The sequence below is a fragment of the Giraffa tippelskirchi genome, chromosome 9 (assembly GCF_054371585.1).
Source record: "Giraffa tippelskirchi isolate mGirTip1 chromosome 9, T2T-mGirTip1v1.2.pri, whole genome shotgun sequence".
NCBI lineage: Eukaryota > Metazoa > Chordata > Mammalia > Artiodactyla > Giraffidae > Giraffa > Giraffa tippelskirchi.
The window spans coordinates 74065436-74081044 of record NC_137283.1 but is presented as its reverse complement, the minus strand read 5'-3'; the positions used below and the strand labels follow the sequence as shown (position 1 = coordinate 74081044).

General features: G+C 39.9%; 1 protein-coding gene across 3 annotated transcripts in view; it reads left to right on the top strand.

Moving 5' to 3' along the window:
• The window catches only part of COL19A1 (collagen type XIX alpha 1 chain), a 441848-nt gene that overhangs the window by 374340 nt on the left and 51899 nt on the right, over positions 1–15609 (top strand). The window contains exons 34-42 of one of the 3 annotated variants that reach the window (XM_081529389.1): positions 2881–2985; positions 3073–3126; positions 3363–3416; positions 8420–8473; positions 9820–9873; positions 11975–12019; positions 14341–14391; positions 14477–14521; positions 14933–14959. In XM_081529389.1, the coding sequence (XP_081385515.1) occupies positions 2881–2985; positions 3073–3126; positions 3363–3416; positions 8420–8473; positions 9820–9873; positions 11975–12019; positions 14341–14391; positions 14477–14521; positions 14933–14959 (489 nt within the window). Of the gene's footprint in view, positions 1–2880; positions 2986–3072; positions 3127–3362; positions 3417–8419; positions 8474–9819; positions 9874–11974; positions 12020–14340; positions 14392–14476; positions 14534–14932; positions 14960–15609 lie in introns of all 3 variants that reach the window. The other 2 variants (XM_081529388.1, XM_081529391.1) reach the window with 2 other exon arrangements.

Below are 15609 nucleotides of genomic sequence, written 5' to 3'. Positions count from 1 at the left end.
GACCTATGAGTTTTGAGGCGAGTGGGTAGTTCTGAGGTGACCTATGAGTTCTGAGGCGAGTGGGTAGTTCTGAGGTGAGCTATGAGTTCTGAGGTGAGTGTGTAGTTCTGAGGTGACCTATGAGTTCTGAGGTGAGTGGGTAGTTCTGAGGTGACCTATGAGTTCTGAGGTGAGTGGGTAGTTCTGAGGTGACCTATGAGTTCTGAGGTGAGTGGGTAGTTCTGAGGTGAGCTATGAGTTCCGAGGTGAGTGGGTAGTTCTGAGGTGAGCTATGAGTTCTGAGGTGAGTGGGTAATTCTGAGGTGAGCTATGAGTTCTGAGGTGAGTTGGTAGTTCTGAGGTGACCTATGAGAGGAAGAGTGCCATTAACACCCTGAGCAGACCATTCTCCCTGGAGTGATAGCTTTCTCTTAATGGTGCTCACCACCCGCTGGGCTCTCCGCTGTGAAACCCAGTCCTCCTCACAGTATCTGCCCTGACCAGACCAGAATGAAAAGCTGCTCAAGAAACAGCTAGTTTGAAGGCTGAGTTTTATGTCATGGGATTTTACAAAGTGTGTTACAAAATTCCAAAACTGACAATTACCCTAACACCTGTGACTCTACTAAATAAAAATAATCTCTACCTATTATCCACCTCCTAGGGAATTAATCTCACTGCCATTTTTTTCTCTAATACTTCCCTTTATTTTATTTGTAAAACAGATGGGGAAGGATGATAATGGAACATACATAGGTTATGTATTTGCCTGTTTCTTTTTGGAAGGCTAAGATTGAACCCTTTACATTCCACTGAACCTCATGCATAGTATCTGTCAATGTATGAATGGACAGTATATTTGTATACACACACATGGGCTACAGGGCTTCCCTGGTGGCTCAGCCAGTAAAGAATCTGCCTGCAATGCTGGAGACCTGGGTTCGATTCGTGGGTTGGGAAGATCCCCTGGAGAAGGGAAAGGCTACCCACTCCAGTTTGGCCTGGAGAATTCCATGGACTGTATAGTCCATGGGGCTGCAAAGAGTTGGACACGACTGAGCGACTTTCACTTTCACATGGGCTACATGTATGTATGTGTGATTTATTTGATATTCCTAGTATTTAGCCCTGGAGAAGGAAATGGCAACCCACTCCAGTATTCTTGCCTAGAGAATCTTGTGGACGGAGGAACCTGGTGGGCTGCTGTCCACCAAGTCGCACAGAGTTGGACATGACTGAAGCGACTTAGCATGCACACATGCATTGGAGAAGGAAATGGCAACCCACTCCAGTATTCTTGCCTGGAGAATCCCAGGGACAGAGGAGCCTGGTGGGCTGCTGTCTATGGGGTCGCACAGTCGGACACGACTGAAGTGACTTAGCAGCAGCAGCATAGTGGGAAAGAATCTGAAAAGATATATATCTACATATAACTGAGTCACTTTGCCATGTACCTGAAATTAACACAGCATTATAAATCAACTATACTTCAGTTTTAAAAAAATCAATTGAATATTCCATTCTAAAATGTTGCCAAAGTCTACAGATACAGTAATTCACCTTCTTTATACTTTTTGAAATATGGAAAGCTTTTTGGTTCTCCTAAGTCCTCAAGCATCTTGCTACCTTCATAGTTTTTCAGATTTAATAGTTGTTGTCCTACAATTAGGTATGTGTTTCTTAACTCCTTACCAACACATTAACTAAATGAAATGATCCTGGTGGTCAAATTGGTTTGGGAAACTTTGCACACTCCATGTCCTTCTAATGTTTTCCAGCACTAGGAAGGACCACCATAAGGAGAATTGTTCTAACCCAGCATTTTTTAGGCAAATTGCCTCAGAACCTTTTCAATACCATACAAAATTAGTCTTCCATGGAGCATATGTGTGGAAATCAAACTTGTCCTCATATACACTGGGTCAAAATATTGAACTTGAATAATCATGGGCTTTCTTGTCAACTTCCCATCAATGCCAAATTTCAGTTCCCACTTCCATGTTTAAAGATGTTTCCACTTGGTTAAAAGGATGAAAGAATAGAGTCTTCTATTGTCCTACCTTTGGTCAGTTGTTAAATTTAAACTATCTCCCCCACTCAGTGGTCCCTATTTCATGCCTTTTCTGACCATAATTTTATAACAATGTATTTAAAAATAAGCCTCTGTAGAGCTTTACATGATAAGAAGTTTATCTTGTGAGCTCAGACACCTAAATTCAAGCCTTTCCAGATGAACTAAAGATTACAGAGAAGGTGAGGGAAAGGTAATTCCACTTAGATTTCCTATCTGCACTTGGATTTGACTTAGAAGTCAAGTCCAAGTCACTCAAGTAATTACTTCCCACATGAGTGCTTCAACTAACAAAATGTTAGAAAGCTGTGTATAGATGTCCAACTGATTGGGCTCTCAGAAGGAAAAATCCTTTCTTCACAGCTTTCTCTTGTTTTCTTTCTTTTTTAAGGATTTATGCTCTTGTTTGTATGAGCTCTGTGATCTTGCCGATTATTCCAAACTTAATTGCCACCTCTTTTTAAACATGCTGCTAAGCATTTGGAACTCTGTGTCCTTGAATTATGAGTTTATCTTTTTTTTTTTTTGGCCACACCATGAGACATGTGGGATCTTAGTTCCCTGACCAGGTATCAAACCTGTGCCCCCTGCATTGGCAGCATGGAGTCTTAGCCACTGGACAATGAGGAGAACCCACTGAGCTTATCTTTTAAGATAGTTTTTGTCCCCCCAAAAGTAGTCATTCTAACCGATTAAATTGTAGAATGACATAGTAGTGGCTGTCATTCAGCTCTCGCAAACGTTCAGATGGAAGTTCAAATCCAATCAGAACTCACTTGTATACATTACTTTGATGAATCTCTAAGTGATCTTATCTCTATCCTCATTAGAATTTCTGTGGCAACTGCCAAGCCAGTGTCCCTGGGCTGAAAAGCAACAAAGGAGAAGAATCAGGTGCTGGTGAGCCCGGAAAGTTTGATTCTGCAGCCCGTAAGGTAAGAAGGCGAGGGTTGAGCGTGGACCAGGGGACCCTGGAAGTGCCACATGGTGCCTCTCTTATCTGCGACTGCTCTGTCCTCTAGGGCGACCTAGGGCCACGGGGTCCGCCAGGAATCCCAGGCAGAGAGGGACCAAAGGTAGGGAAATCTCCCTTCTGTGCAACCTTAAGTTTGAGGTAAAAAAAAAAAAAAATCCATTTTAAAACATAGTACCTTTTCTAAAAATATCTTGGAAAAGCCATCTGCTTATGTCATTTATTTGTTTCCCAATTCTGCCCAAATGACATGCCCCAAGAGTCCTTAGAAGGATATTTTCATTTTTCCAAAGCTGACAAAATGACTGAGCATACTAACTGAATGTATTGTCTTTCTAGGGGAGCAAAGGCGAGCGGGGCTACCCTGGGTTGCCTGGGGAGAAAGGTGATGAGGTAAAAGACTCCTCTGACCATGGAACCCTCCTGCTGAGCCTTCATACACAGGACACAACAAAAGGACACCTATAGCTCATGTCTGATGCTAAACAAATAAAAACAAAAACAGTATTTTTTTCCAAATGTTAGCCCATTTTAAATAATACGCTGATATTTGTTGTCAGTGGTCCAGTTTTTGGGACAAGGAAATTTACAAAGTTAACATATCAGTTAATTATATGTTTTCATGCAGGAGGTAAAAATTCTAGGTCTCTCAAGACAAAAGCAAGGGGAAAGAGGAAACTTACTGAAAAAAATCCTAAAGGAGTTCATAGAATTGAAGGGCTAGTTAGCAACCAGCCTAGGGAGAAGGGCAGCTCCAGAACTCAATAGAACTTCCTGGTCCTCTGCTGTAACATGACTCAATTTCAACGACCTTGGTTTGTCTGTATCTCTGCTCAGCTTTTAAACTCTTGGGAGGAAAACATACACACACGCACACACACACACACACACACACACACACACATCAAAAGGGTCTGCCTGGACTGGTTTTAATCATCTGCCGACCCTCCGACTAAGGTTCAAAGTCAAATGTGCTTTTGAGATGGTGATATAATTTTCTGACTCTCAGCCATGTCGATCTCAGGGTAGCATTCTTTCCTGCATAATTCACATTAACTCTTAGAAAAACCAATTAGGATGATGAATTGTTGTTAGTTTAAACAGTTTTGATACTAATAATTCTTAATGAAAGTAAGGAAGCCATCTGGCATATATTAACCTTGATGTTAGTGTAGAAAATCATGGCAATATAAAGTAGATCTATTTTTGAGTTGGAGTTATATATTTCATGTTATAAATTACCATGTTATTGTTTTTAATTAATATTGATTCTATTCAAGAAAACAGTGAAGATTGGCTTGTTTTTTTCCAAGTTAAAAATTGAAGAGCAAAGAAATACAACATTTATTTCATCCATAAATAAAAGAGTAAAGGCATTTTATTTTCGAAATAAGGAAGACTTATCGAGCTTTTGCATCTTCATGCTCCACAGAAAGTTGCACTAAAGTACAAGTACAGTATCTGATTTTAATAGTCTAACAGCTTTTAACTGCCTGGGTTCAAGAAGTAGGCTTTAAAGGCAATTGAGAAGGTAATAGCAAAAAGATCAGGAAATAATTGGAATTCAGGTTTTTTTATAAGTGACTCTAAATTAAATTTATTAGAAGTTAACTTTTATTGATTCTGCAGTGAACTGAACCCCTCCTTAATTCCTCCACTGTTTTAGTGTGCTTTTCCTTAAGTACAACTTGTGGATTTCTTTAACACAGGGTACACAGATGTTGCACAAGACTCTTAGACATTCAATTCCAGCTAGTTCATAAGGAGATTGTTTTTCATTGTTTCTTCACATCACATGAGAAGTATGAATATGCCTGAAGTAATATACAACTCAGTTGGGCCTTTCAGGTGGTATGGGTCAATGCAGTTTTTCCTTCTCAGACAGATGGGAAGTACTGAATATTATCTTGTCTTCTTGGATTCAGATACTCCCTGAAATTTTAATTTGTTGATTTGTTTAAGTGAATGAAACTTTGCCCCAGAACATATGTATTGCCAACTGGCCAATAAATTATACTATTTTAATATACACATAACAGTCCATGGGGGTCACAAGAGTTGGACATGACTTAGCAACTAAACCACCACCACCAATATCTAATTATACGAGATCTAAGATGTCTGTCCTACCCTTACTGGAAAAGATATAGAATGACATCACACTAACTCTTTGAGGAATTCCCAATTATTATTTAATAATGATCATAATCCATTTGGAAACTTAAACAGAAGAGTTGCCTGTTGTTATTGTTTTTACAAAAGTGACATTGTCCTCTGTCCAGTTGTTACAGATGTTCTTTCACAACTCAAGGTAACAAATTGGGAGATACTGATAGAACACAGACTCACTTCTTATAGTCAGAGGCAATTCTTGCTTGGAAGGCAGGTCTTTCTTACAGTATTTTAGAACAATAATCGATAAGTGGGACTTGCAGAATATCTTCAGCCATAAATTGTAGCAGTTGAAAAATAAATATTCTTGATAGCAACTGAGCTATGAATTGAAAAATCAAAATATCAGAACAGGGAAAGAACTTGGTTCTAATGATCCTTGACTATCTATGCAATAAATTTTAATTTGTATTTTAGTTTAGTACAATATGCTAAATCGACTGTCTTACTCTTTAATATGTATTTGTCTTCTTTAATGATGTTCTTGTCTTCTAAAATTATCTTCTTGCCCTTTATACATCCACAGTAACTTTTACCCTTAGTACAGAATTTCAGCTTGTTCAGAGAAAGACTGCTGAGAACGATTTTTTTATTTATGGACTGAGGTTTATTTTAAAGTTTAATGTGGTCATCAAAGGTTAATGAGTCCCAAGCTTATAAATTAGACTACCTAAAGACTCAGCATCTCTAGACTGATTCAGTCTTGAGACTAAAAGTAGCAAAAGAAGAATACATAAGAACATACATATCTTATACATGTACATATAGAGAGAACTTTATGGAAATGTGGGTATTTTGAGATAAAGCAATTTGTGGTATACCATTTATAATCTCTAGATACTTAGAGGTCCATTCCCAAAGGAGGTTTTTTTTCCTTTTCAGTTATAACCCCATAAACAAGTTAATGGTGGGGGAATAAAAAGAGTCAAAACAGCATGCTAATGTGTACCTCCTGCAGATGCATACACATGTGCATGCACGCTCACGCACACACACACACACGCACATACACACACAGAGCATTGCCAGTGAGGATGAACCCATCTTGAAGAAAGTTTAGATCCACATTCTTTAACACAAGTGTGCATAAGATTTTACTCAAGACTCTTATTACAGGAGGCATTTCAGCACTCCCAAGAAGAGTCTTTCCAGCATTTCTTCACCTCCTATCACATGAAAAACCTGAAGGAATATATGATCCCATTCGGCATTAGATGGACATATTTCATAGAGCTTGATCCTTGACCCCATTAATGCAGTGGACCTTGACCCTATGGAACCCTGCTCCTCTAGAACTCCCATAAATAGCTATGTAGCAACTTACTATGTAGCAATTCTACCATGGTCATTTTATCTGATATTTACAATATGTACCGCATGTATATTTCATCACAGTAAAAGGTAAGGGAACTTACTGTAACAATGAATGATTTGGCACTATAAAAGGATTACTTAGTAAAGAAAATTGAATCCTGAAAAAGTGGAACCATTCTAAATAGAACTTGATACATCATATGGTTATCTGAGATAATAAATGGGTATTTTAAAGTATATTTTTCTCATCAAAGAAGTCATCTGAGTTTCTTATGGAAAATCTGAGAAATATACAAAAACACTAAAAAGATTAAAAGTTACTCCAATTTGTGCTTCTCAGACTGTTGGTAAAAGTCCTATTGTGGTCCACAATCTCGGATCCACAATTCCAAAGCTCAAATGCCTCTGAAAACCTGGCAAATTTTTCCCAAGTTTGGATTGAATTTCTTCAGCAGAAAAATCTGACCTGAAGTCAAATGGAGCCAATCTATGTATCCCACGTGGTGAGAATATCATGTGTTTTGCAATAGAAATATTTGCGTGTTCATTAGCGGGTGCTGCCTTAGGTGCCACTGGAAGTATTATGTAATACCAGTATAAGCAGTGTGTTTCCTTTAAGACCGGAGAAGGCAATGGCACCCCACTCCAGTACTCTTGCCTGGAAAATCCCATGGATGGAGGAGCCTGATAGGCTGCAGTCCATGGGGTCGCTAAGAGTTGGACACGACTGAGCGACTTCACTTTCACTTTCCTTTAAAACAAATCTGAAAATTCAGTACTCTGAAGCACATCTGATACAAAGTTTCCAGATAAGACATTATAAGCCTCCATCAGTCTCATCTCTCAGAAACTGCATTTCTAATTTTTTTAATAATTTGGACCTTATCCTATGTAACATTTTGTAACTTTCCCTTTTTCTATACTACTCAATAGCTTTTGAAACATGATTTTAATAGTTATGAAATATTTCACATTATGAGTTTATTTAATCTGTTGCTGAAATATCTGATAAAAGAACAAATTAATTATGCAAATTATTAGTTAATCTTAGCAATTCTCCCTTGAATATATAAATGTATCCAGTATAACTAGCATGATGCTACAAATCCAAGACAGAGCAGAAGAGACTATCTGTTCACTTTTATGCTTAAGCCACTAAAGGGTTCCAAATTTAAATTCACTGATGAGCCAAATTTCTTAAAATGAACTGGCCAGCCAAACTAAATATTATATCATAACACAGAATCCATTGTTCCACTAGTTGAATGAAGCATCAGTGTAATCATGTATTTCTTTGATGGCACTCTGCTCCTCTGAAATTTGTATTTTCATGCTTTAGCAGTGCCAGCTTCTCAAAGATGCTATTGATGACTGTGAGGATGCTCTGCTTAAACTAGAGAATACTGGAGTGATTTCCCATTTCCTTCTCCTGGGGATCTTCCCCACCCAGGGATTGAACCTGTGTCTGTTGTGTCTCTTGTGTTGGCAAGCAAATTCTTTACCACTAGAGCCACCTGTGTTTTGAAACTGTGTGGCTTTTCAAATTGGACCGCCTGAACCACAGGGACCATTTCTGTCCCGTTCTGACATCTATGTCAGAAGTTTTTTCTATCCTTATCACTTTAATAAAATTTCTACTGCACAAAGCTCAAAAAAAAAAAAAGAGATCAAAAATATTCTATGAATCACCAAACGCATTAAATTATGTTCATTACAGATGCCATGCATGCCACAGCATTTTAGCTCAACATCCTTATTCTTAGAAAGTGGGTCTTTGCACATGACAAACATCTTGTTTCTTGGTTAGCCAACATAGATGTTTTGTTTTCAATAGTCAAAATAGTTGCTGAATTAAAATACTTTGTTTCCAACGATATAACAGGGTTTATAGTAGGAACTATCTCTTCTAGGGTCTTCAAGGAATCCCAGGCCTCCCAGGTGCTCCTGGCCCCACAGGACCGCCGGTGAGTATTTGCTAAAACTGTCTCACTCACAGCTCGTGTCTGCTGAGATGACGCCAAGTGAACTCAGGTCCCTCCTTGCTGTTTTGTTCTCCGTTCCTCCATGTAGATTTTTGAAGCATTGCCTGGAAAAGTAGCATCTGACGTCTCGGATTTTTGTTAGTGTTACCTGAGGCTGCTAAGGGTTGTGGAGACTTGTCTGTGATTAAGCAAGTCAATTTGAATAGAAGTTGGATATAGAAGAGAACATTATCTCTTTTAGTTATAATTTTTTGGCATTGACCTTTGGGATACTCAGATGGTTACATCTTACATGTTAAGCACCATAAACTATGAATTCATTCTCTAGATGGAAAAAAAAAATGGGTCAGGGATTATCAGATTCAATTTCATTTTATTCCAATTTATGAATTAACATATGCTCTGCTTTAGTTGGCACCTTTTTTCACTGTCTCTCAAACACAGTATCACATTCTTTGTGTCTTTAGGTATCCTGTTTTCTTATAACAGAAATCTCTTTTCCTTTCCCTCCTGTTAAACCCAATCTCTCCTTAAAGCAGCTCAAAACTAGGGTTGCCAGTTAAAATACTGGATATAAAGTTAAATTTGAATTTCATATAAATAAATAGTTTCATAGCGTGTTTGTCCCAAATATTGTATTTTTATTTGTTAAATCTAGCAATTTTTGCAATCCTCCTCTCCTTAGAGTTCCTATGCAAATGGTATGTAGGAATGTAATCATGTTCCTTAATGTTTTGAATCCTGGATTTGCCATAATGAAAATTTTACCATTTTTGCTTTCACCTCAGTTACATTGAACAAACCTGAGTCTAAACTGTACACTAAAATTAAAAGTTAAGAGCAAGAGTTGTGAAAGGAATCATGGAAATTATAGCTCACTGTTCTCAAAGAAGACTTTAAATTAAATTTTATTTTCCATTGGTAAAATGCAGATCGCATAACTCAATATGCACCTTGTTAATTCTGCTCTATGATGTATTAAAATGTTGATCACTACCAAAATTATAGCTCATTTTGGAAGGCATAATGTTATGTAAATTGCCATTTAAACAGCAAGGCTAAATTTTTAAATGTATTAAAAGGTTCCAATTAAGGTCATTAAATGTGGTTGGCCAAGGTGAAAAAGCGACCACAGATACAAATTTTTTCCTTCCAAGGGCTTATCAGCAGGATACAGCTGCAGTATCAGCCTGAAGAAATGTACACTTATAGGACTGATTTAATTATGATCAAATGACCTTCAAAATGTATCAGTTTGAGCAACCAACTTCCAACACACTTGGCTTTTCTTGTAATTTCGGTAACAAACTTAGTTTTGTGTTTTACAGGGCTTATTGGGAAGAACGGGACACCCTGGCCCCATGGGAACAAAGGGCGACAAGGTACAGAGGGAAAATTTCACTGATTGTCCAAATTGGGGTTTGGGGTGGATCAAGGCAAGACCTTTTAGAGAAAGTCTGGAAAATCAAGCAAAGCTTCAGAATAGGATAGATGTCAGGGAAGGGGGCTTGGAAGTACATAGGTCCCAAAATTGCTCTGAATACAAGAGATACGCTCCCAGGAAAAGGATGAATAGAATGTGGGTACCACATGCCAGCTCCAGGCTGGATACAAGGTCCTGGGCATCCACTGTGTGGAAGGACAGGGTGAGAGCCACCTCCTGATGAGATGCAGGAAGGTGGCTAGTATCGGGGCGTCCAGCCCCAGGTGCCAAGGCTCCCAACAGCTCACGGCTCTCAGCATCAGGATTCCAGTCACTGATGGGCTTGCTGAGGAGATCTGGAAGTCCCATCCTTTGAGAGTCAGAGGGGAAGTCCTCTAAAGAACCATCACAGCTTGCTTTGTGGGGAGTCCAGTCAACGAGTCAGCAGGGAAGGGCAGCAAAAGAGGGGTCTCAGCAGGAAGCTCACACGGTACCCAATTTAAGAGCTGAAGTCCCTCCACCGCCCCCCCACCCACCACAGTGTGATAGAGCCAGCACCTGACTCACATGAACTAACTATTCCAATTTGAGAAATTTAAGAATCAGGAATCCATGAGTTGCTTCAGTGGCTCATACCCCAAAATGCCCACAATGGGCATAATGGCATCAAGGAGCAGAGGAATCCCCCTCCGCAAAATTGAAAGGCAACCGTGTGCTTATTCTAGACAGCCTCACACGTTTTTCTCTGATAGCATCCCAGGGAGCTTGCCCAACCCCACCAGCCTTTTCTGTGTGTTCTTGATGAAAATTATTCTGTCAGAGATTTGCCTTTTGAAGTTAATGGGAATTCCACACAGAGATGAGCTTTGGGCCACAGTCGAGAAGGAAAATATGACTTTTAATTGTGCCAGAAAAAAAAAGTCCTTTCAGTCGGCACATGTTTTCCTTGTTTGTCGTCCTCTTGCAGTTCATGAGAACCGTGACATAACTCTCTGAAGGACTCTGCTGGCAGCCTGCAGGACCTGATGTGTCTTAGAGAGAAACATTCAATACACTCATTGTTACTCAGCCTCAGGGAGATACATGGCAAGAAAAATTTTACAGTTGGTCTTTATTGATAAAGACACAATCAGAAAGTTTATATGATTATTTGGTTACTGAAAAAATTGGGGAGATTGGAATGGAACCCATCAAATTTATGAAAATGAACTAAAATCCCTCAAAATTCTTGAGCATGATAAGTAAGAATTTACTCTCTGATTCTTCTTTAATTAACCATTTCTTGCCATCGATAATCAAGAGACTTAGGAGATTGTTAGAACCTATTCTTTAAAAAAAAAAAAAAAAGCAGTTACAAGAAGAACTGGTTAAAGACACCAAAGGGAGTATCGTGCCTCTGCTTATCGTGGACTAATAACCAGCCTGTGTTCTATAAAAATATAAGTCAAATCCCATGTTTCAAGTTTCAGCTTGAATTCATTTCTCACAGATGTCATTTTCAGTCTGCCTTGCCTGGAAGCAGAATGTCTGAGGCTGTTTACGTTGTACAGAATGTTTCCTTTAAATAGCCCTGTCGCTTGGTCACCTCTGCTCAATGGGACATGCCTGACATTAACTTAGGAAGTGAGAGAGGTTTCTTTAATTAAAGTATGTGGATGTCCCCTCTGGTTCCCCAAAGATGAAGGTGGTAGGGTGAGGGTCTGCCCCAGAGAGCCGAGTCCCTGAGCCACTCCCGCTTCCAGGAAGTCTGCTCTGCACCCCAAGGTGGGGAGAGTTCTCCCAGTTGCGCTCAAAGCCCAGGACTCATCGCCTGGTTGTCTGGCTCCATCTAAAAATAATCTTTGTCCCTAGGAGTCAAACGGTGAAGATCTGAATGCCTGTGGGAAAAGACATTTAGCTTTCCTGCAGTCTAGTAATTCCCCAGGTGAATGAAAAAGCCGAGCTGAACAAGACTTTGCAAGGCTGACAGAATGACAAGTCATATCAATTTCAGAATGTCTGATTCATAATCCTGGGGTAGAAACGTCTGTCACTGATGTTGGTCTGTCTACCCTTTGCAGGGCAGCGAGGGGCCCCCTGGGAGACCTGGACCACCGGGACCACCTGTGAGTTGTTTCATGTTTAAACCATAAATGTGTGCTTTTACTTGAGGCTTTTTATAAGGAGCGAAGTCCTATTGTCTAGCACAAGGAACTATATTCAGTATCCTGTAATAAACATATCATAATGGAAAAGGGGGGGAAAAGCCTTTTGTAAAGGGGTTGGACTACACTGAGGTACCTTCAAGGATAAAAGTCGTCTGAGTTTCAGGTACGAATGTGAATGACAGCCAGTGTGGCTTAGGGGAGCTCTGACTGTCCTTGTGAGCCCAGCCCTGAGGCACAGTGCTCCGGTTCGTGTGCTGCGGGCCTCCCTGCTGTGGGTTCAGTTCACCTGGGCGTCTACCTGACTCCCCACTTCCCGCCTGGGGGACGCTTCGAAAGTCATTTCACCTCAATGAGCCTCATTCATGGGAAATAGAGGGGCCATAAAGAGATCCCTTCCAGCAATGTGAGTTGGTAGAAAAATTGTGTTGTGCTGTGTGTGTTTATTACTATCCATGATGCCTGAGATGCTAGGAAACTCTATTTATACAGCGCCTAGTGAATGAAATGTACAAGGGCCATCAGTGTTCCCCTCAGGGCTGAGGCAGATGTTGTGGTCAGGAGGCTGTGGAGAAGACAGGTGCCTCTCCCTGGAGCAAGTCTGCCCTCAAGTGGGGTCTTGCTTGAACAGCATCACAGCTTCCATCTCGCTGAATGTTCCTTCCCGCTGGCCTCAGAGGGAGAGTTTAAGAAGCCAAACTCACCCAAAGGGGGCAGAATTCATCTGTGACTTTTTTTTTTTTTGGAGAAAAATAATCAAAAGTTTAATAACATGTGCACCTCTTATATGCAAGGGAGACATCCAGGAAAACTGGGTAACTCCCTGAAATGGCCCAAGTCATCACCTGAAATACCACCTTCATCAAAAAGCAAAAGAAAGGAAGCGTATGTTGTTGTGCAGATTTATGTCTTAGATTTCTCCATTGGTAAGTTTCTTGAGATTCCGAAGACAACAAAGATAGGTTGCGTGTCTGTGTGCTTTGCACACTTCAGTGAAGACATCGGCATCTGTTTTCCTAAACCTGCTCTTCGTTTTGTTTCACTTACCTTCTCCCTTGACATGGAAGCAGGGCAGGCAGCATCTGAGGCTCAGACACTGAAATGCACTCCCTCCCTCGTGGACAGCACAGCAAAGTGCAACATAAGCCCACAAAAGGGACCCGTATTTCACAATGGACTTGAGAAATCGCCCTCCCTCCTCCCACCTGGAGTCTCCATGGCTATTTATTCTTCAAAACAAATTAAATGCTGTCTCTCCTGGGAACCCTCCCAGCCTGGCCCTAGAAATCTCAGACAAAAGTATCCTTTGCCCTCCAGGACTATATACAGGAGACATTCAGCATTTGTCAAACTGCCGAATTGAATTGTCAAAGGGATGAGTGAAATACTAAAGGAATAAATGAACAAAGCTTTTTTCCTTCCTTCACAAGTGTTTGCAGGATGCACACAGGTCACCTGCCCCGAGCACCACTGGCTACCATGGTCTTAAAGCAGGGCAATGAGGGATCTTCAGTTTTGCAGCTAAAATGTGGAAATCACATTAAAGGAAAATGCAAGTTATTGATTCTATGGGGATTTTTTTTTAAAAAGGCTAAAAGATCTGAACTAAAATTTTCATGTGCAAATTTTTCCTGAATGCCAAAATGTATGATTATGAAAGCCTCTCAGATGAGTTCTCTTTAAAGTGTTACCCTGGGACTTGATTCACAGATCAATTTTATTAGGAAGTTCCTATTCCCTGTTGTTTTAAAGTATATATTTTTGTAGAACATCCACACAGGGATGTGAATAAAATCATATCCCCTGTTTCTCTTAATTTTCTATTCAGTATGAAGAGACTGTGGGAAAAAATTACCTTTCAGTAGCCAAATTGTTCCCTATTCACATCTTCATCAGCACTCCTGTATTATGGCCTGCAGGTCAGCAGGCTGTAAACAGTTAGCATAAATTGGCAATTCAGAAGCTGAATTTTAATGAGCAAATAATATTTTCCTCTGAATACATTAGTGTCTCATCTGTCAAATCAGCACATTCATCGTGGTCTTGCAGAAAGTGTGTGTGTGTGCTCCAGGTGGAGCTCACACGCCTTCGGGTTTTTCCCTCTACATTTGCTTTAGAAAAACCAAGAAAAACCAAAAATGGAAACACTGTTATCTTTACTGATAGCACTAAACTCAGCTTCTAAAACAGAATAGGAAAAATATCATTTGGTAAAACAACAAAGTTAGAGACTCTCACTATTAACATAAAAGAATAATTTCGTATCTCATTTCTTTTCTAAGGGTGTACCGTTCAATGAAGGGAATGGAATGAGCAGTTTATATAAAATCCAGGTATTTAGTTTTCTAATTATGTAAAGTCACTTTCTGGTTCCAGGTTACTACAAATTCTTCTCATCTTTTTCTTTCTCTTTTGAAGGGAGGTGTGAATGCTCCCAGTTACCCAGGGCCACCCGGCCCCCCTGTGAGTACGGTTGTTTATCATGAAGCATATTTTCACTGAACAGTCACACACAACAAAAAGACATCCTAAGTTCACTGAAAATTATGCATTAGAAATATAACCAAAATGTTCTGCAGGAGATAATAAATGAAACCAATAATAATAAGATTGTACACAAAATAATGAAAAATTGCATTATGCATAGAGATGTCACATTTTAGAAATCTGAGAACTAAATCAATGTCCAGACAATGTCATGGGAGTTCTATAAAGTTATATTTCCTCATCTTATGCTTCAAATCCAAACTGTAGCAAAGCAAGGCTTGCACATATTTTTACAGGTATTAAAGCAAATTGGACAAAAATTCTTCATAGTTTGTGATTTTGCTTCAGTCATTATTTTCAAGGTGACTTCTCATATTTTTCTTATAGGGCCCCAAAGGCGATCCTGGACCAGTGGTATGTATATTCCCATGTTTTGTGTCATTTAGAAAATACATCTTTATTAGTGTTAAGAAGAGCTTCAGCAGGGATTCCTGCCTTCTGAGATGTTTGTCAGTGGGCATGGAGGCAGCAGGCCTGCTCCTCATCGCAGAAATCCTCAGTCCTGATGTCATTGCCCTTGACATTCCCCCACCAGTGCATTTGTAGAAATCACCTGGGCTGGAAAGAGACACATATAAAGCTCCTGAGAAATAGAGCACTTTCTTCCAATAGGACTATTTTGATGATCATGAAAGTGGATCATTAAAGAAAAATATTAGTGGATCATGAAAGAAAAGTGGGCCATGAAAGAAAAATATTTATTGAAAAGAAATTCTTTAAGATGTCTGCCATATCTCCCAACAACGACAACAGAGATAGGGGCAGTTTATTTACTTTCAGTCTGAGGCAGTTTTTCTGGAGGAGATTTGGCGAGCTGTGATAACCTCGTTTGCTGGGAGTGATGTGTCGGGAGGTTAACCCTCCGCCTGGGGAGAGATCCTGTCTTCCGGCCCCTGAAGGATGATGACTGTGGTCAGGCATCCTCCTCAACTACGAGGTGTCCCTGGAAAAGTTCTGCCAAATGCAGTTAGATTACTTTTATTCCCTGGCTGACTTTTCTGTCA